General features: G+C 44.4%; 1 protein-coding gene across 2 annotated transcripts; it reads right to left on the reverse strand.

Moving 5' to 3' along the window:
- Window positions 1-275: 275 nt before the first annotated feature.
- On the reverse strand, window positions 276-17,278 carry LOC110528187 (leucine-rich repeat neuronal protein 1). 2 transcript variants are annotated; one of them, XM_090241409.1, is made up of 2 exons: window positions 16,608-17,278; window positions 276-3,493 (listed from the first exon to the last, which is right to left on the reverse strand). In XM_090241409.1, exon 2 carries the CDS (start codon window positions 3,214-3,216, stop codon window positions 1,069-1,071), a length of 2,148 nt encoding a protein of 715 aa, XP_090097535.1. In that variant the 5' UTR covers window positions 3,217-3,493; window positions 16,608-17,278; the 3' UTR covers window positions 276-1,068. The 2 variants fall into 2 exon arrangements, with proteins under 2 accessions (XP_090097535.1, XP_021465719.2); XM_021610044.3 differs by having other exon boundaries at window positions 16,758-17,245.
- Window positions 17,279-22,359: the final 5,081 nt, after the last annotated feature.

Below are 22,359 nucleotides of genomic sequence, written 5' to 3' on the forward strand. Positions count from 1 at the left end.
GGATCTGTGCTCTCTGCATGGCTGATTAGACTTCGAGGAGTGGGCTCTGCCGCACAGTGTGAGTCTGAGCCGTGGAGCTCCATGCTGAGATACTGCTTATGGGCTGCTGCAGCACATTGGAGGTGAAGTGGTACCGGGTCCGCATGGAAAAATAACCAGAGCCAAGAGATCAGAGGTCAAACAGAGGTAAAAGGTCATGGTGCCTCACAATATGTTTCATAGCGATTGAAGGACTATAATTAAGCAAACTGGTGAAATAAATGTACAACAACTGATTTAGAGACAATATTTATATAAAAAGATCAAAATGTTATTTATTTCAACTTCTTCCTCATATACAACATTTTGTGTGATGAAATCACAACAAAAGTAAGTGGTCAGCGATTCTAGCAGATAAGAAATAATTCAGAGTAAATAAAGCTACTACTGTACCTAGTAACTGCATGTTATCAAACATTCACATTTCTCGTGCTTTACAGAACATTTATCAGCAAACTATTTTCTACTTTTTTCCCAATTAAAATTGAAAAAGAGTTTCAAATGATAGTTGATACAACATTACCGTACAATCGCTAACGTTATTCAGTAGACAGTATAACAAGTCTAATCCCCTTAGTCAGCTTTTAAATGAAGTCCATACAAACTCCTTTACATTTCAGTGCACAACAGATTACCTGTTTTACAAAAAGAGAGAAAAAAACTATGTGATCTCAACCAACACTGCCAGAGGAACCTTTAACTAGACTAGTAGTCCCTGTTGCTGCGTTATCGACACTAAGAAAGTGGGTCCATGGCAACAAGCCAAAAGGCTGCGCTATCAAAAACGCACCATAAAGCAGCTCAACTGAGACAACCTAGAAGCTAGACACAGCTGCCATCTTGGAATAGTCCAAACTATAAAAGAGAAATAGAGTCAAAACAAAGGCGATACGCTATACTAATACAAATCCTGTCCTTATCACTCTGCTACTTATTAGCAAAGCTAAAAATAAAAACATTTGCAACTATCTGATTTTTGCCCCCAACATTGCAAGTGGGTCTGTGTGTGCTGGAGGAGGGGCGACCCCCTCAACACATGTAGTAGCTGCGTGTGGTGTCCACGGGGGAGGGCTTGCTCTCTGCCCCGCCCTCCTTGTCCTTCTCACTGTCCACCTCCCACAGGTTGATGAGGGGCGGGTAGAGCTCATTGAGGGGGATGGAGGAGGTCTTCTGCATGTACTTCTTCAGGGAGTGGTGGTAGTTCTTCCTCTTCCAGCGCCGTGCCACGTACACCCCCACCGTAGCCAGGCTGAGGAAGGCCAGCATGGTGGCCATGACGACTAGCAGGGCGGCGCTAGGCCTCTGGTCCGACACGTCCAGGGCGAAGGTGTTGCTGCGCGTGGTCACATTGACACACGACTTGTGGGTCTGCAGGTGGATGTTGGAGACGGTGAGGCACACCTCATACTCAGTGCCCGGCTGCAGGTGGGTCAGGTTGTACTCGTGCACGTCGACGGGCACGCGTGCAGTGTAGGTGATGTGGGGATTGTCAATCTTCATGGTGGCCGAGGCCCATTTAAGGTTGGAGGTCATGACGTTGGAGTTAATCTTCCAGGAGACCAGAATGGAGTGGGACTCGGTCTGCTTGACGTAGATCTTCATCACCTCGACACTGTCCAGCAGGGTGCCGTTGACCCGGATGGTGGTGACGCGTGTGTCGGCCCCCTCTGTGTTCTGAGCCACGCAGGTGTAGCGGCCTGAGTCCTCCACCTGGACTTGGGACAGCCGCAGGGTGCCCTCACTGCTCAGGTGGTACCGCTCTGACACCATGTCTACCGTGATCTTGCTCCCCATAGGAGACACCCAGTAGATTTCGGGCTCGGGCTCGGCCATGGCCCGGCAGTCCAAGCTGACACTCATGCCCAGCTCAAGGCTCAGGTGGCTGGGGAAGGTGTTGTGGGAGATGAGGGGCAGGCACTGCTCTGGGGAGTCCTGTAGCCTCACCTCCCTGACCTGCTGGCCCCGGAGCTCAGGCGGTGAGCTACACAGCATGGCCCGCGGCTCCATGAATCGCACACTGGTCCTGTTTGAGCTCATCCACTGGATGACGCAGTCACAGCGCAGCGGGTTGCTGTGCAGGCTGATCTCGCGCAGATTGGGCAGCGCCTCCACGGTGCGCTGGTAGATGGCATTGAGGGCGTTGTTGTTGAGCATCAGGCTCTCCAATGAGGACACGTCCCTGAAGGCTGTCCGGTGGACAAAGGACAGCTTGGGGTTGTTGGTGCCCTCCAGCTTGGTCAGCTCAGGCAGGTTGTCCAGGGCGTAGCGGTCGATGGACACCAGCTCAGCCATGTTGTTGATGCCAAGCTCCTTCAGATGCAGCATGTTCCTGAAGTCCCCCTCCTGGATCTTGTGCACCGGGTTCTTGTTCAGGTCCAGGAACTTCAGGTTCTGCACTTTCTGCAGGGCCAGCTGGGGAACTCGGACCAGCTTGTTGTCGTAGAAGGACAGGCTTTCCAGGTTATCCAGACCCACCAGAGCACTCCCGGGAACGTCGGTGAGATCCATGCCGGCCAGAACCAGGCTCCTCAGACTCCCCAGGGGCTTGAAGTTCATGTCCAGGATACCAATGACGGGGTTATCGCCGATCATCAGGATCTCCAGGTTGGGCGTGGCCTCGAACCAGCGGCTGTCGATGACCCGGAGCCTGTTGGAGTTGAGGTGGAGGCGCAGCAGGCTGCGCAGGCCAGAGAAGGCCCCTGGGGCAATGGTGCTGATCTGGTTGTGGTTGATATAGAGCTCCTGCAGGTTGCTCAGGTCCTGCAGGCAGTGGTCGGGCAGCTGGCTGATCTGGTTCTCCTCCAGGTGCAGGGTGGTGAGCTGGTTCATGTTGGCCAGGCCCACGGCTTCCACACTGCTGAAGTTATTCTGGGATAGGTCCAGCTCCGTCAGATTGAACAGGAACTCTAGCTCCCCGCTGGTGTGGGCGATGGAGTTGCTCTGGAGCAGCAGCACCTGGGTGTCAGAGGATAGGTTGGAGGGGATGCGTGTCAGCCGCAGGTCGTTGCAGTCCACTGTGGCCGCCTCCCTGTAGGTGGACTGGGGGGTGAACCAGGGGCGCACCTCACACACGCACAGCCGCGGGCACTCCCCGCCCCGCACCAGGGGCAGCAGGGGCAACAGCAGCCCTACACACAGCCATGCCAGTGGGGGCCAAGGGAGGGGGCTTAGAGTCATGCTGTCTGCTCTCTCTGTCTGGTCACACTGCTCTTAGAGGAGAGGCCGGGTTCCTGAGGAGGGCCTGGAGGGTAGGTGTGGGATGTGACATCAACAACCAATGGTCATCAGTGTCCTCTCTGTACAGGCTGGTAGTGGCTGGTAGAGCTGCGTTCCACAGTGCGGGTGAATGTGTGTGAGTGTGTTTCAGAATGGGGCCAGGGGATGGTCAGGGTTATCCTCTTCCTCCACTCATGTGTTTTTCTCTCTCTTAACTTCAGAATTCAGCAGAATAAGCCTGAAATACACAGAAACCAGGTCAGGTATTAGAGCTCTGCATTACATCGTTCCATTATCATCCCACAAACAGATGGTGATTTAGATAAAGAAGAAAGAGATATAGAGAGGGATACAGAAACAGGAAGAAGGAGAGAGAGAACGGGGCTAGAGAGAGAAAGGTGTGTGAGAGGGATTGAGAGTTCCCGGTGAGAGATAAAAGCCATAAAACCTGTCAGACAGTGAATTGCATTTCATAAAAAAATAGCTGATATTGACAAGACTTTTAACCTAAATATGGGCATGAATTACAAGTCCATATCTGCTACATATCGACAAGACAACATTTGTGTGAAACAGAGAGTAATACATTTACAGTAGTTAGCTGCTGACCTGGCTTCAAATACAATTTGAAATCATTTAGAATACTTTAACTGTTTGTTTGACCTTGCCTGTTATAATGGAAACTCCCAAAAAGCTCAAACTCTGCCCCCCTGGCACTCCAGTCTGGCTAAAGGTCTGGTTCTGTGGTTGGACAGAGATCTGACATCCTTTATAGTTTCACAGCAGAGGGTTAGAGTGCAGACAGCACCCAGCCTACACAGCACCAGTCTGCAGACTTCTTGGGGACTCATTTGACATGCCTAACAGGGCATAATAAATCAGTGAAATTCTTTTTTTTGCTGTGCTATTGTACAGAGGTTAATTTCTGTCTTTAATGAGCTGTTACTCAGCCAGAGACTATTCAAAAACAGGTGAAAAAAAGCAAACTGAGCATTCAAGTTTAATTGAATCAGTCAGAGTGTCTTGGTAGTACAGGCTAAACCAGTCAACCCCAATGCCAGCAGTCAGACTGCTCTGGCCTGTTAGTAGCAGGTCACCTCTGTAAAAATTAAAGGTTTTAGTGAAATAATTTATCATATTGGTGTCCTAATTCTCCTTTTTAAATAAAATATGGATCATACTAAATGTTTATATACATTAACTGAGACAGACAGTCCTGCTGTTTTAACATCTATTCCTGCTGTTTTAACATCTATTCCTGCTGTTTTAACATCTATTCCTGCTGTTTTAACATGTTTTAACATCTATTCCTGCTGTTTTAACATCTATTCCTGCTGTTTTAACATCTATTCCTGCTGTTTTAACATGTTTTAACATCTATTCCTGCTGTTTTAACATCTATTCCTGCTGTTTTAACATCTATTCCTGCTGTTTTAACATGTTTTAACATCTATTCCTGCTGTTTTAACATCTATTCCTGCTGTTTTAACATCTATTGCTGCTGTTTTAACATCTATTGCTGCTGTTTTAACATCTATTGGTGCTGTTTTAACATCTATTGCTGCTGTTTTAACATCTATTCCTGCTGTTTTAACATCTATTGCTGCTGTTTTAACATCTATTCCTGCTGTTTTAACATCTATTGCTGCTGTTTTAACATCTATTGGTGCTGTTTTAACATCTATTGCTGCTGTTTTAACATCTATTCCTGCTGTTTTAACATGTTTTAACATCTATTCCTGCTGTTTTAACATCTATTGCTGCTGTTTTAACATGTTTTAACATCTATTCCTGCTGTTTTAACATGTTTTAACATCTATTCCTGCTGTTTTAACATGTTTTAACATCTATTCCTGCTGTTTTAACATGTTTTAACATCTATTCCTGCTGTTTTAACATCTATTCCTGCTGTTTTAACATCTATTGCTGCTGTTTTAACATCTATTGCTGCTGTTTTAACATCTATTGGTGCTGTTTTAACATCTATTCCTGCTGTTTTAACATCTATTCCTGCTGTTTTAACATGTTTTAACATCTATTCCTGCTGTTTTAACATCTATTGCTGCTGTTTTAACATGTTTTAACATCTATTGCTGCTGTTTTAACATCTATTCCTGCTGTTTTAACATGTTTTAACATCTATTCCTGCTGTTTTAACATCTATTGCTGCTGTTTTAACATGTTTTAACATCTATTCCTGCTGTTTTAACATCTATTGGTGCTGTTTTAACATCTATTGCTGCTGTTTTAACATCTATTCCTGCTGTTTTAACATGTTTTAACATCTATTCCTGCTGTTTTAACATCTATTGCTGCTGTTTTAACATGTTTTAACATCTATTGCTGCTGTTTTAACATCTATTCCTGCTGTTTTAACATGTTTTAACATCTATTCCTGCTGTTTTAACATCTATTGCTGCTGTTTTAACATGTTTTAACATCTATTCCTGCTGTTTTAACATCTATTGGTGCTGTTTTAACATCTATTGCTGCTGTTTTAACATCTATTCCTGCTGTTTTAACATGTTTTAACATCTATTCCTGCTGTTTTAACATCTATTGCTGCTGTTTTAACATCTATTCCTGCTGTTTTAACATCTATTGCTGCTGTTTTAACATCTATTGCTGCTGTTTTAACATGTTTTAACATCTATTGCTGCTTTTTTAACATCTATTCCTGCTGTTTTAACAGCTGGGTGAGTGAAGGTTAAACAAAGGAGTAGGTTGTAAACCATATTGTACACCCAACAACAAGCCTATAACATCTGAGTACACATTGTTTGCATATGGCTCACTATATTTGTGTATGCAGAAGTGCTGTCCTTTGTTCAGATAATATATAAGATTATGGTCCAGAATTTTAAGGTATGGGCAATTCCACGGTAACGGAGTGACACAGACTGATTTTTCACTTTAAAATGTATGTCGCAAAAACGAATGATTGCAAAGTGAAACTGTACAACTATATATACACAAGGACTACTTTTAACAATTTCCACTGAAAATGTACTTGAAGAACAGTGCAGATGCAAAGTTTGGTAACAGAATGACAGCACCAATAGCACAAACTGTCATTCTGTAACCAAACTTTGCATCTGTATTGATCATCAAGTAAATGTGTTTCTGTAAAAGTTTCAGTGGAAATTGTTAAAAAGTAGCCCTTGTGCATGTAGTTGTATGGTTTGTTTAAAAATCTGAGTCTCAGTGTCACTCTTACCATGGAATGCCCGTATATGACAATGTATATTAGTAGAGATTGGTAGGCTAAATGTTTGATGCATATTTGATATGTATATGTGTCCCTATCTGAGGTCGATTGTGGATATGAACTCAGCTACTCTAATGTATTCTGTGTTCTGTCTTTTCAGAGATTACCCACGTTTCTCTCTCCCAGGGGATTATCTGCGTATGCTACTGGCACAGTGACAGAGAGATACTTTTGGTGTGGTAGCAGCCAGCCAGAGTTCTCTGCTTTGACTATGAGCACATTACACAACATACCTAATCTACCAGGGCGGGCAGAAAAAGAAAAGCGTGCATTATCGTTAATGGTAGCTCTTGATTATGAGACACGTCTCTGGAAAGCAATGGCAACACAGGCGGATAAGAAATTAGTATTTTAATGAGCCTGAAGAAATCAATTAGAGGCCTGTAGCCTCTGTGCTGGGACGGTGTCAGCTCCGGGCGTTGGGTTGGATGTGGGGGAATGGGCAGGGTGAGGCTGGGGCCAGGGTGGGGGCAGGGCAGGGGCCAGGGTGGATATGGGGGAATAGGCAGGGTGAGGCTGGGGCCAGGGTGGGGGCAGGGCAGGGGCCAGGGTGGATATGGGGGAATAGGCAGGGTAGGGAGGGGGCCAGGGTGGGGCAGGGCAGGGGCCAGGGTGGACATGGGGGAATAGGCAGGGTAGGGCTGGGGCCAGGGTGGGGGCAGGGCAGGGGCCAGGGTGGATATGGGGGAATAGGCAGGGTAGGGCTGGGGTCAGGGTAGTGGGTGGATGTGGGGGAATAGGCAGGGTAGGGCTGGGGCCAGGGTGGGGGGGTGGATGTGGGGAATGGGAATGGCAAGGCTGGGGCCAGGGTGGGGTTGGATGTGGATGTGGGAGAATGGATAGGGCTGGTGGGTCTAGCTCCAGAGGACAGGTAACATTCATCAATTTCTGATGGGTCCCTGGCACCGCAGCATCCTCCCCTTTCCCCAACACATTTATGAGGCCCAATTATGGAAATCCAACACAGCAGTTTATTCTTCCTCTCCGTTTAAACTGCCAATACTGGATCTATAAGGCCTGTCAGGGGGAAATATGTTTTTTCTATATCTTGGTGCTGTCAGTGATAAGGGTATTTCCACTGTAGCGGTGATATCCTCTGTGCCAAGAGTGTAGTGTTCTCTAAACAGGTATGATGTATGATGTATGATGTAGAACTACCATGTATGATCTGCACATTATCAATGACTATGCCTTTCCTCTGCCCTGCCTGGAGATATTCAAATCAGTGACAGGAGAAAATAACATTGCATTATCATAAACAGATAGGACAGTGATGAGGACAGTGATGAGCACATGGCCCAGTGACTCCAATCCGTTTCAGCAAATCAAAGATTTGTTTTTTTTGCGAGAAAATGTATCTCCATCCATGCCAATTAGTTTTCAATACTAGAGAAAAGGATGATTAAATCTCAGCATTTTAGGCAGTGTGAAAAGTGAAACACTTTGTATCTGTTCAGGCAGGATTCCAGTGGGTGGGTGTGTGTGTATATATACACACTACAGCTGAGGACGGCAATTTCTCTTCAACCTGGAGGAATGGAATCAGCCTTCCATAACTGTCCCAGTGAGTGTGTACGGCAGGCCCTGCCGCTCTCACACTGACAATAAACACCACCATTCCTGCGCCTCCAGTCAGATACTAATAACACATTTATCCCCATAAACACACTCAGTGCAGCCTGAAGACAGAGACGTGTGCGTGGGGATGTGTTTTGTTTCACATCAAAACCTGACAACCATGTCTCTGGGTTTCTACTTTAGAGACAATAGTAACATAGAACAGGTTTAGTTAGATTTTTCTCCTTTTCTTCATGTGTGATTTCTCATCGACATTCAGTGCAAGCCTGGCAGAAACACCGAACACGGGGATGTGTGACTGACACAAACTCGGCTTTGATTCATATTGCAGGTGTGGTATTTATAGTGTCTCTAAAAATACTTAGTTATTTAGGAAAAAAAACAGCATGTCAGTCACTGTGTTTCATGTCTGCATATTTTAATCATGAACCAATGTATGATCAAAAGCCTATCTGCCATTACAACTTCTCAATTAGTTAACTTAGTTGCTCCCATACTGACTAGGTACTGGATACAATATAATGTGAGTATCCGGTTGGTATGTCTGTTACTGTAAGAAAATCCCCTACCTCTAAGATACTGTTCTAATAGCCATGATGATATATATAGTATCCAAAACTAATGGCATCCTCTCTGCAATGCCCCGGCCAATCAGAGCGCCATCTCAGTGATTTGTACACTGTGACTGAACTGTAACATCAAGGCTTTATATTTCCTCCTATTCCTCTTCTCAGGGCCTGGGAATGGACAATAAGAGATCTGACTGTCATCTCTCCCTCTCTATCCATCAACCTGCCTATCTATCAATCTGTTGGTCTGTCTGGCTATACACTGTATCTTTATATCCAGCCATCTATCAGGTCATATATGATCTCTCTCTCTCTCTCCCCCCCCCCCCCCCTTCCTTCTCTTCTCTAAAATCAGAGGAGACAGGCGAGGTAATCGCTGTTTTCACACTGAGGCTATAAAAATCACACCTGGCACCAGGCTCCTGGAGTGCTGACAGCTCTGTGGGGGCTCGTATCCGGTTTGACCAACCGCTACCTCAGTGTGTGTGTGTGTGCGTGCGCACGTGTGTGTGTGCATGCGCACGCATGTGCTTGCATGTGTGTGTGTGATGGGGGAAAACGATTATGACAGGGGACACTTCCAATGGAAATTGTGAACAAACAAGGCCAGAGGTGCCTTCCCTCAGCATCAAAGCCCAGAGAGACTACCAGGCTGTCCATCGTGGCCTGAAGGCCTGACAACAGAACACTCTGACTGTCAGTGATGAGTGTAATGAAAGTTGTCACACTACACAAAATGACGTTTCCCTCAGCCCACAGAGTGGTCTAAATGAAGGGAAACAGATGTTGCTATTTCATCCTCTCACTGACACAGCAGCCCCAGGCACTGTTGACTTACACAGGGCCCCTTCCTATTAGCACTGCTGTTGATAGATACGGTGGCTAAAAGCTGTTTATTCTTTTTTTTTTTTATTGCTCCAAATCCTACAAACTATCCATATCCTGATGGCAATCCTTCAGTCATTCCAAAAGCGTCGTCTGTCGTAGCCTTACCCCCTATAAAGTGAATGGGGAAAAATATATATTTTCTACTCCCTTGGTTTGAGTGAAACTCAAGTAACCAATAGACTGATGTTTCTATTCCTGTGAAAGTGACCATACTGCTTAAAGAGTAGAACAGTTATGGGGGATTAAGGCTATAGTCTGCAATAACATCCTATACTATATACAGTATATCCTGTTTATACTCATCTACAGGATGTACATAACAATGCCTCAGGAGCAGACATAATAAGCATTGTTTTGGGCTTCCTGGCTTGTGACCCCTAGTCAGGTGCAACACTTGTCTGAAGAGGCCAAACTGCTTAACTCAGATACACAGAGATTCAGTGTTCACACATTGTTTGCACTTAACCCAGAACTACAACAAAGAGAAACACAGGTAGAGAAGAGGGATAAAGGAGAGAGTGTAGAGACATGTCTGCTTTTACACTCACCTATCATATCTCACCACACAGACGAATGCCTGTGTTACAGAAGGAGACCCAAAGCCCTGCATGAAGCCTAGTTTTATAGTGAGTGTGTTTGGTGGGCCCTGGCCCTTTGTGCGATAGCATGAGAGGTTTTGGTGGATCGGAGTTTCATTCCCTCCCTGACAAAGGCGATTTACATTTTTGTCATTATCCAATGTGACTTACAGGAGCAATTAGGGTTAAGTGATTTGCTCAAGGGCACATCAACAGATGTCTTCACCTAGTTGGCTCAGGGATTGAACCAGATAACTTTTGGTTCCTGGCCCAACCCTATGAAACGCTGGGCTACCCTACCTCTTCATTCTGTCACATCCTTCATGTGCTTGAGTTTCTTAAAACACACAAGCATGCATGCACACGCACAGTATAGAAAAACATACACAAACACTCCGGCACCCAGACACTCATGCACACCAAAAAACACACACACACACAAAAAACACACACACACAGTGTGGTGAATGTTCAGCTTAGTGCCTGCCCTTTGATAAAAACAGCCCTGGGGTTCAAAGGATAACACATGCAAGTAGAGCAAGATGTCATTTAGATATATCATCAGCCCTGTCTTTTAATGCCAAAGCCTCATAAATACATGCATTACTCTATGTTCCCAGATAGCACAGGGACTAATGAAGCAGTAGGGTTCTCTGTCTGGGGCCACATAGAGCGCACTGATTTTGGAGAGGAGACTGAGAGACACCCTGTTTGGATGTCTGAACGGAGGTCTGGAAGTCTTAGACCCTTCATGAATGCTCTGTTTCCTGTCCTGCTGAGCTTTTCCTAACAGCATTAGGTTTCCTTGGGCTGAGTCCACTCTGCCAACGTATGCACTCACTGTTCTACAAAGACTTCAATAGCTAAAACCTTCTCAATTTTCAAATCGGGACACCAAAGTACACAAAGGCAACCACATGAATAAAAAACAAATGGCCAAATAGCTGTTTTCCATTGGAGTATGAATGAGTGTCTGTCTTCAGTATCCATTTTGCTCAGTGACTTAACCCTCGCTTTCCAGATGCTCTAACCAAGTCCCACTGGATGCTTCTGCCAAGAGGAAACTGGGTCTAAAGACAACATAATAGCACCTTTTACGGGGAAGAATAATGTCTCCACATTCATTTGTCCCTTTTCTCTGGGCGTAAAATGTGAGCAGTGTTTCTCAAACAGCAGCCGCACTACCACTACAGGCTCCCTCATAATCTTGCCGTCACCATGGTGACCGGCTATGCCACCGGCATGTCTGTTTCATACCCAAATGAGGAGACAGCTGTGTGTGCTATTAGGCCACCGTAGAGCGAAGAGCGACAAGAACCACCGCTAGCACGAGACCACAACCACAAACATCCATATGACCAGATTAAACAACTGACACCGTCAAACGAAAAGGCTGATAATTGCAATACCAGCAGACAATGGCTCCACTGTAGCGCAGCTGTGATCAGTCTACAGCTGCCAAAACAAGCAAAAAAGAGACTGCTGTTGCCTAGTAGAGTCTACTGACTAGAGCTACGAATGCACAACAGCATGTATCTTTCCCAAACAACATATATTACCGCTGCATCACAGTATATCACAATACAGCAACCACAGCCAAATATAACATTCCATCACTATTATTAGTCTAGACGCAATGCTTCTAAATTACAGTTCCATTCTGGAGCCCCCAGCCCACCATGTGCTGCTGACCACCAGCCTCCCAGTCATGTGTGTACCTGATGGGCACGCCATGTCCTTGCTGCACTGGCCTGCCTGAGAGGCACTCTGTTCCTGCTGCTTTGACCTGCTTGAGGCACCCTGTTTTGGCTGCTTTGGCCTGTTTGAGAGGCACTCTGTTCCTGCTGCTTTGGCCTGTTTGAGAGGCACTCTGTTCCTGCTGCTTTGACCTGCTTGAGGCACCCTGTTTTGGCTGCTTTGGCCTGTTTGAGAGGCACTCTGTTTCTGCTGCATTGGCCTGCCTGAGAGGCACCCTGTTTTGGCTGCTTTGGCCTGTTTGAGAGGCACTCTGTTCCTGCTGCATTGGCCTGCCTGAGAGGCACTCTGTTCCTGCTGCATTGGCCTGTTTGAGAGGCACTCTGTTCCTGCTGCATTGGCCTGCCTGAGAGGCACTCTGTTCCTGCTGCATTGGCCTGTTTGAGAGGCACTCTGTTCCTGCTGCATTGGCCTGCCTGAGAGGCACTCTGTTCTTGCTGCATTGGCCTGTTTGAGAGGCACTCTGTTCCTGCTGCATTGGCCTGCCTGAGAGGCACTCTGTTCCTGCTGCATTGGCCTGTTTGAGAGGCACTCTGTTCCTGCTGCATTGGCCTGTTTGAGAGGCACTGTGTTCCTGCTGCATTGGCCTGTTTGAGAGGCACTCTGTTCCTGCTGCATTGGCCTACCTGAGAGGCACTCTGTTCCTGCTGAATTGGCCTGCCTGAGAGGCACCCTGTTTTGGCTGCTTTGGCCTGTTTGAGAGGCACTCTGTTTAGGCTACTTTAACCTGCTTAAGAGGCAACATGTTCGGGCTCCATTAGTATGCAGGCGTCTCGCTCCACATCACACAGGGCTTTGGTGCTAGAGGCAGAATAGAGGTGTGGAGCTGAGCAGAGGAGGGGGAAATGTTTCTGTTCAGCCAGAGAAGAAGAAGCGGGAGAGGACAATCTTGTATGTTTCAGTAGCTGAAGCCAATTCCTAACGGAACAGAGATGGTGCTGACATTAACTATTTCTCTCTCTCACGCACATGCACACACACACTTTGGCAAAGTCCTTTAACACTGCAGCAATATAGAGACTCAAGTCCAATAACTCAAGGGATTCCCCACGTGGGACAAAGCATAAACATCTCTCAGAATAATGCCCATTCATTCATTCCCTACCCAGAAATTAGATGGGTAGAGTTAGACACACAGCTACCTCAATCAGAAACGTCTTTACAAAAACCTCACAATGGGGGATGTGTTTCCCTTACCCCTCAGCTCGCAGTCACAATGAGAGAGGGTCGAGCTGGAGCACCCAAGTCCCCGACAGCCGTCCCCCTCAAACACCCCACTGACCTCCAAAACTAGAGTGCACAGTGCAGTCAGTCCCAGGCTCTCTTAATGGATCTTGGTGACTTGTGAACACACACATGCGCGTGCACGCACACACACACACACACACACACACACACCGTGTTAAACACATCTTTGTGTTGGCTGTTTCTCATGACTCCTGAACTGCTGGCGGAGGACACTGCTTTGTGTGTGGGGGTTGGTATGGGGGAACTCACTGCCTGTGCCATGCCTTCCTAAAGCGGGTTATACAGTGGGGCAAAAAAAGTATTTAGTCAGCCACCAATTGTGCAAGTTCTCCCACTTAAAAAGATGAGAGAGGCCTGTAATTTTCATCATATGGACACTTCACTTCAGACAAAATGAGAAAAAAAATCCAGAAAATCACATTGTAGGATTTTTAATGAATTTGTTGGCAAATTATGGTGGAAAATAAGTATATGGTCAATAACAAAGGTTTATCTCAATACTTTGTTATATACCCTTTGTTGGCAATGACAGAGGTCAAACGTTTTCTGTAAGTCTTCAAGGTTTTCACACACTGTTGCTGGTATTTTGGCCCATTCCTCCATGCAGATCTCCTCTAGAACAGTGATGTTTTGGGGCTGTTGCTGGGCAACACGGACTTTCAACTCCCTCCAATGATTTTCTATGGGGTTGAGATCTGGAGACTGGCTAGGCCACTCCAGGACCTTGAAATGCTTCTTACGAAGCCACTCCTTCGTTGCCCGGGCGGTGTGTTTGGGATCATTGTCATGCTGAAAGACCCAGCCACGTTTCATCTTCAATGCCCTTGCTGATGGAAGGAGGTTTTCACTCAAAATCTCACGATACATGGCCCCATTCATTCTTTGGTTTACACGGATCAGTCGTCCTGGTCCCTTTGCAGAAAAACAGCCCCAAAGCATGATGTTTCCACCCCCGTGCTTCACAGTAGGTATGGTGTTCTTTGGATGGACCTCAGCATTCTTTGTCCTCCAAACACGACGAGTTGAGTTTTTACCAAAAAGTTATATTTTGGTTTCATCTGACCATATGACATTCTCCCTATTCTTCTGGATCATCAAAAGGCTCTCTAGCAAACTTCAGACGGGCCTGGACATGTACTGGCTTAAGCAGGGGGACACGTCTGGCACTGCAGGATTTGCGTCCCTGGCGGCGTAGTGTGTTACTGATGGTAGGCTTTATTACTTTGGTCCCAGCTCTCTGCAGGTCATTCACTAGGTTCCCCCGTGTGGTTCTGGGATTTTTGCTCACCGTTCTTGTGATCATTCTGACCCCACGGGGTGAGATCTTGCGTGGAGCCCCAGATCGAGGGAGATTATCAGTGGTCTTGTATGTCTTCCATTTCCTAATAATTGCTCCCACAGTTGATTTCTTCAAACCAAGCTGCTTACCTATTGCAGATTCAGTCTTCCCAGCCTGATGCAGGTCTACAATTGTGTTTCTGGTGTCCTTTGACAGCTCTTTGGTCTTGACCATAGTGGAGTTTGGAGTGTGACTGTTTGAGGTTGTGGACAGGTGTCTTTTGTACTGAAAACAAGTTCAAACAGGTGCCATTAATACAGGTAACCAGTGGAGAACAGAGGAGCCTCTTAAAGAATAAGTTACAGGTCTGTGAGAGCCAGAAATCTTGCTTGTTTGTAGGTGACCAAATACTTATTTTCCACCATAATTTGCAAATAAATTCATAAAAAATCCTACAATGTGATTTTCTGGATTTGTTTTCTCGTTTTGTCTGTCATAGTTGAAGTGTACCTATGATGACAATTTCAGGCCTCTCTCATATTTTTAAGTGGGAGAACTTGCACAATTGGTGGCTGACTAAATACTTTTTTGCCCCACTGTACCTAACCTCTTCCCCCCTCCTCCCTCACTACTCTGGCTAGAGTACATCCATCTATGTCCGCGTTTGTAGAGTTTTCCCAAGACAAGGCTCCGGTTTAGTTGGCAAGCCCAAAGAGCACAGTAGTGAATAACAGGATTATTTAAATCAACTGTGTCTCGGCCAGTGAAATTTGCACATTTCCATATCAGGCTAAATGTTTATCAAATTACAGAAAATGCAATTCCTTGAAAACAAAAAGCCTTAACAACTGAAACACAAAACCCTGCTCAACTTTTATGTTGATTGCCTCTGTAGGACTATTCATCATGAAAACACTACACAAACATTATAACTCTCAAGTTCAAACCAAGTATGAGCCAGTGCTCAAACAAATCCTCCACATTACCAAGACTTGACTTGTGTAGGTTTGATTGAATGAGACACTCAAAGCATCTTGGATCTGTGGCTTCAGCTTCCGAGAGCGCAGTAACAGGTGCCACTGTCGCGCAACAGCTACAACAACAAAGCCGACAATGATGAGGAGCCAACTTTTACAAAGGTGACCCAAAACAATGTAGAGTCACCGCCCCTACCAGCTCTCACACCCAACTTATCTTGAACAACCCATTGTCTTTTTGTTTTCCTCCTAAGACTTCTTGTCGAATTCCTCCACAGAGCAGTCGAGACATCTGCCAACATCATTCCCTTACCAAGACAAATGAATATGATGGGGCACTAGAGACCTTAGCTGTCAGTCAGCTGTTTTAGCTGCTCTCCCTGTGCACATGTCCTGTGTGATGTTGCAGTTTGGGATTGTTACATTGTAGACTCATCCTCAAGCACATGAGGATGACAGAATGAGGGAATAAAGACACATCTGGGATACACAAAGGAATTCAGTGCTCCTTTCACTTCAGAATAGTGAGATCATTTCAGGACAGGTGCAGCTTACTTTGAATCATTTAGAAATAACACACTAATTCTAGAATGACACTCTTTGGTCCAAAGTACAGTGTGTCAGGAATATGGGTGATATCATGGCAAATGTTTTTTTTTTTTTAATGTTTTTCTGCTGTTGTTTATAAAGCGATTTTATTGGTATATTGCAGCCTACTGTGTGAGTGCACGTTTGTCAGTGTGTCATCCCTCTCAGACAAAATCCATATGAATTCGCATTCTCAATCGATAGAAATGAATTATAGGCACACATACTGTATATCAGACTACATGCTCCGTATTATTGGCCACATGTGGGCTACTGAATGCGGATCACAGTGCCCTTGCAAATCCAATGGTTGCACTGATGCTGTAGCTACCCTACCCTTGGAGCAACGACATGAAATTCATCCAGCTTCAAAAATAGAAATATGTACGGCCACGGTTCTGTTGAGTTAAATAAACAGCTAAATAAATAGCTTAGACTACACATTTTATTTAAAATATATACCAATTGTGCTGCCACCACCCCAAATTGTCTATCTCAGCCAATTAAGTTTATATCTGTTTATATTCAAAAGCTAAGAACGCAATTCTTAATAATTGACTTGTTTCTGAATATTTAAATTGGAGCATATTATAAATGAAAATGAGTTAACGTTATTGGTCTCACCTTAGCGTTTTAGCATCCAGCGGAATGCCTCTCCACACACACAGACTCCGATGCTCCAGGAAAAAATAGGAAATTTGAGCGCTATGTCTTGAAAGATAATATTAAGCCTGCTATATCTATGGAAAATAAATAATATAACATTTAACTTACAAAGCGACGTCTATATTCAGAGAGGACACGTTTTATTCTCTCCAGGAGCCGTTTTTTTCTGTCCTCTGTGCTTCTGCCGCTGCTGACTGTAGAACACTAAGAACCTCGCCACTGGTAACCCGCACAAAGAGCCTGCCTTGAGCTCGCGATTCTCTTGCCCTCCTCCAACTCAACATGCAGGGATCACCTGGCGCTGACCAGCGCAGCAGGGCTAGTCAGCTGATTTCAAACGCGCGATTGTGCGTGTGGCAGTCCTAGTCACTGGTGCTCAACTGGTCCACCTCACCATCTGCTCGAGTTCTGCTGTGATGCCAACAAAAGCCGCGTCGGCCAGAAGCTCGCCGTGGGAAAAACGAAGCGTGGATGAGGTTGGCAGGCCAATGAATAAAAGGGTTTCCTGAGTGTCCAATGGAAATGTTCAACGCTCCCCTCGTGTCATTGTTTGGACGTTCCAGAGTGGTCTTTGTCTTAAAGTTTCCAATGTTAGGTGACGTGGGTCCATGTCCATGAACCCTCAAGTCAACTAATCGAATCCAAAAACACCCTACACACTCAACATTTACATAATGACCGTGTGAAAGGTTTGGTGGCATAGTACTGGGTTTTTGGATTTGACAGGGGTGAAAATCTAGGATGTGGCAGTATTTGTATTTCACACACACACAATGGAATAACAATTTCAAATTTTAGTTGTTGCTTACATATATTTTGCAGATGTTATCACAGGTGCAACGAAATACTTATGTTTCTAACTCAAACAATGCAGTAATACCTAACAATGCAAAATAATACACACAAATCCCCAAAATATAAATAAATTAAGAAATATCAGAAAGAGCAATGTCAGAGTCCGGAATATAAATATGTACAGTACCAGGGTTTTTATTTATTTTTGACTTTTTTCTACATTGTAGAATAATAGTTAAGACATCAAAACTATGAAATAACACCTATGGAATGATATAGTAACCAGAAAAGTGTTAAACAAATCGAATTATATTTTATATTTCAGATTCTTTAAAGTAGCCACCCTTTGCCTTGATGACAGCTTTGCACACTCTTGGCATTCTCTCAACCAGCTTCATGAGGTAGTCACCTAGAATGCGTTTCAATTAACAGGCCTTGTTAAAAATGTATTTCCTTCTTAATGCGTTTGAGAATATCAGTTGTGTTGTGACAAGGTAGGGGTGGTATACAGAATATTTATAAATAAGCAAAGAGAAACGACAGTCCATCATTACTTTAAAACATGAAGGTCAGTCAAACCAGAAAATATCAATAACTTTTTACATTTCTTCAAATGCAGTCACAAAAACCATCAAGCGCTATGATGAAACTGGCTCTCATGAGGACCGCCACAGGAAAGGAAGACCCAGAGTTACCTCTGCTGCAGAGGATAAGTTCATTATCCAAACTGCACCTCAGATTGCAGCCCAAAATGCTTCACAGAGTTCAAGTAACAGACACATCTCAACATCAGCTGTTCAGAGGAGACTGCGTGAATCAGGCCTTTATGGTCGAATTGCTGAAAAGAAACCACTACTAAATGACACCAACAAGAAGAAGAGACTTGCTTGGGACAAGAAATACAAGCAATGGACATTAGACTGGTGGACATCTGTCCTTTGGTCTAATGAGTCCAAATTTGAGATTTTTGGTTCCAACCGCCGTCTCTTTGTAAGAAGCAGAGTAGGTGAAATCAAATCAAATTTTAATTGTCACATACACATGGTTAGCAGATGTTAATGCGAGTGTAGCGAAATGCTTGTGCTTCTAGTTCCGACAATGCAGTAATAACCAACAAGTAATCTAGCTAACAATTCCAAAACTACTACCTTATAGACACAAGTGTAAGGGGATAAAGAATATGTACATAAAGATATATTAATGAGTGATGGTACAGAGCGGCATAGGCAAGATACAGTAGATGGTATTGAGTACAGTATATACATATGAGATGAGTATGTAAACAGTGGCATAGTTAAAGTGGCTAGTGATACATGTATTACATAAAGATGCAGTAGATGATATAGAGTACAGTATATACGTATACATATGAGATGAATAATGTAGGGTATGTAAACATTATATTAGGTAGCATTGTTTAAAGTGGCTATTTTAAATAATTTCCCATCAATTCCCATTATTAAAGTGGCTGGAGTTGAGTCAGTGTGTTGGCAGCAGCCACTCAATGTTAGTGGTGGCTGTTTAACAGTCTGATGGCCTTGAGATAGAAGCTGTTTTTCAGTCTCTCGGTCCCAGCTTTGATGCACCTGTACTGACCTCGCCTTCTGGATGATAGCGGGGTGAACAGGCAGTGGCTCGGGTGGTTGTTGAATGGATGATCTCTGCGTGTGTAGTTCCCACCGTGAAGCATGGAGGTGGTGGTATGATGGTGTGGAATGCTTTGCTAGTGACACTGTCAGTGATTTATTTAAGGCTGAATTCTGAATTCTGAATTCAAGGCACACTTAAACAGCATGGCTATCACAGCATTCTGCAGTGAGACGCCATCCCATCTGTTTGGCACTTAGTGAGACTATCACTTGTTTTTCAACAGGACAATGACCCAACACACCTCCAGGCTGACCAATAAGTAGAGTGATGGAGTGCTGCATCAGATGACCTGGCCTCCACAATCACAATGGTTTGGGATGAGTTGGACTGCAGAGTGAAAGAAAAGCAGCCAACTAGTGCTCAGCATATGTGGGAACTCCTTCAAGACTGTTATAAAAGCATTCCAGGTGAAGCTGTGCAAAGCTGTCATCAAGGCAAAGGGAGGCTACTTTGAAGAATCTAAAATATATTTTGATTTGTTTAACACTTTTTTGGTTACTAAATGATTCCATGTGTCATTTCATAGATTTGATGTCTTCACTATTATTCTACAATGCAGAAAATAGTAAAAATAAAGAAAAACCCTTGAACGTGCAGGTGCCCAAACTTTTGACTGGTACTGTATATGGTAGGATATTTAGACAGTATGGGCAGTAGGCTACATTAATAGAAAATGTGTGTACAGCAGCTGCTATGTAAATGTATCCTTGACTAGAATGGAGTATATAAAAAACACATATGAAGTGGGTAAAACCATATGTAAACATTATTAAAGTGACCAGTCTTCAATGACTATATAAGAGCACAAGGCGAGACCCAAAATACAGACACAGGAGGCAGATGGTTGAGCGCCGATATTTATTATAACAAAGGGAGTAGGCAAAGGCAGGTCGGGGACAGGCGAGAGTTCATAAACCAGGTCAGAGTCCAAACAGTACCAGGCAATCTCGAGGTCAGGCCAGGCAGGGGTCAGAAACCAGATCCAAGTCCAAAACAGTACAATGGGATAGGCAGGCTAGTTCAGAGTTAAAACAGGCAAGGGTCAAAACCAGGAGGATTAGGAACAAACAGAGACTGGTAAAAATAGGAGCAAGGAAACAGCTGATTGACTTGGCAAACAAGACAAATTGGCAGAGCGAGGCAGAAAACATTAATAAATACACCAGGGATAATAAGCGACACCTGGAGGGGGTGGAGACAATCACAAGGACAGGTGAACCAGATCAGGATGTGACAGACTCTGTACATAGGGCAGCAGACTCTAAGGTGCTGGGTTGAGTACCAGGGGGCCAGGGTTGGGGATTTCCTTTCTAAATGTAATCCGTTAGCTAGTAGTTACCTGTCCAAAATTGTAATCAGTAGCTGATTACAGCTGACACTCTAGGATTCTTATTGAGCATTCTGCGCTTTGAGCACTCTGCACTGTGTTCTTGCAGTCATATTTGCAAGATGGCCACTTCTAGGGAGAGTAGCAACAGTGCTGAACTTTCTCCATTTATAGACAATTTGTCTTACCGTGGACTGATGAACATCAGGGATTTTAGAGATACTTTTGTAAGCCTTTCCAGCTTTATGCATGTCAACAAATCTTAATCTTAGGTCTTCTGAGATCTCTTTTGTTCGAGGCATGGTTCACATCAGGTAATGCTTCTTGTGAATAGCAAACTCTAAATTTGTGTTTTTTATAGGGCAAGGCAGCTCTAACCAACATCTCCAATCTGATCTCATTGATTGGACTCCAGGTTAGTTGACTCCTGACACCAATTAGCTTTTGGAGAAGTCATTAGCCTAGGGGTTCACATACTTTTTCAAACTTACACTGTGAATGTTTAAATGATGTATTCAATATAGACTAGAAAAATACAATAGTTTGTGTGTTATTAGTTTAAGTACACTGTGTTTGTCTAATGTTGTGACTTAGATGAAGATCTGATCAAATTTGATGACCAATTTATGCAGAAATCCAGGTAATTCCAAAGGGTTCACATACATTTTCTTGCCACTGTACATTTTGTGGGTACAATTTCTAAGATGCAAAGTGTTAAATCGTTTTTTTACTAACCAATTCAAATAACTCTGATGTCTTTCTTGAATTTATTATAGCAATGTTGTTGTTATGATGGAGTCCGTAGAATTGACCACATATTGTGCTGGCCCTAGTTGACTAATGCACGCCCGATGAAGGACATATTGACTGAAATCTAAACATACCATTCACTCCCAGTCTTTCCATTTGGCAGATTAAATCTATTTCTCTTGGTTTGGTAAACATCAAGAGTGTTCTGAGTGGATTCAATGGTCATTCTGTGATTGCTGACCTCTCCACCCATTAACCTGCGCTGTGTGTGTATGTGTGTTATAGTAGCCATGGCAACAGCACTCTCCGAGAGAAAGGCTTTGTGGCGTTTCCTGTGGTTATTAGATCTCAGAGCTGCAGGCTCCGCATGTCCCTCTAGGAACACCATGCACAGATAAACATGTCCACCTGGGAACACCATGCACAGATAAACATGTCCACCTGGGAACACCATGCACAGATAAACATGTCCACCTGGGAACACCATGCACAGATAAACATGTCCACCTGGGAACACCATGCACAGATAAACATGTCCCTCTGGGAACACCATGCACAGATAAACATGTCCCTCTGGGAACACCATGCACAGATAAACATGTCCCTCTGGGAACACCATGCACAGATAAACATGTCCCTCTGGGAACACCATGCACAGATAAACATGTCCCTCTGGGAACACCATGCACAGATAAACATGTCCATCTGGGAACACCATGCACAGAAACATGTCCCTCTAGGATCACCATGCACAGATAAACATGTCCCTCTAGGATCACCATGCACAGATAAACATGTCCATCTGGGAACACCATGCACAGATAAACATGTCCCTCTAGGATCACCATGCACAGATAAACATGTCCCTCTAGGATCAGCATGCACAGATAAACATGTCCCTCTAGGATCACCATGCACAGATAAACATGTCTATCTGGGAACACCATGCACAGATAAACATGTCCATCTGGGAACACCATGCACAGATAAACATGTGCCCCTCATTCTCCTCTTTTCCCTCTTTAACCATTTCTCCATCTCAATTAATTCTGTTGAAGGGAGAGACAGCATGTAATTAGCAGAGAGTCAGTGGCGCCTGTTTTCAGTGGAGGATGAACAAAAGATGAAAAAGGGATAATTAGATGACTGTTTAAATGAATGAAGAAGGTCCAGAAAGACGCCAGGAAG

The sequence above is a fragment of the Oncorhynchus mykiss genome, chromosome 7 (assembly GCF_057628025.1).
Source record: "Oncorhynchus mykiss isolate SJ-2025 chromosome 7, ASM5762802v1, whole genome shotgun sequence".
NCBI lineage: Eukaryota > Metazoa > Chordata > Actinopteri > Salmoniformes > Salmonidae > Oncorhynchus > Oncorhynchus mykiss.

Coding starts and splice junctions, on each gene's coding strand:
- LOC110528187 (XM_090241409.1), bottom strand. CDS start 3,216: ATGACTCTAAGCCCCCTCCCTTGGCCCCCACTGGCATGGCTGTGTGTA.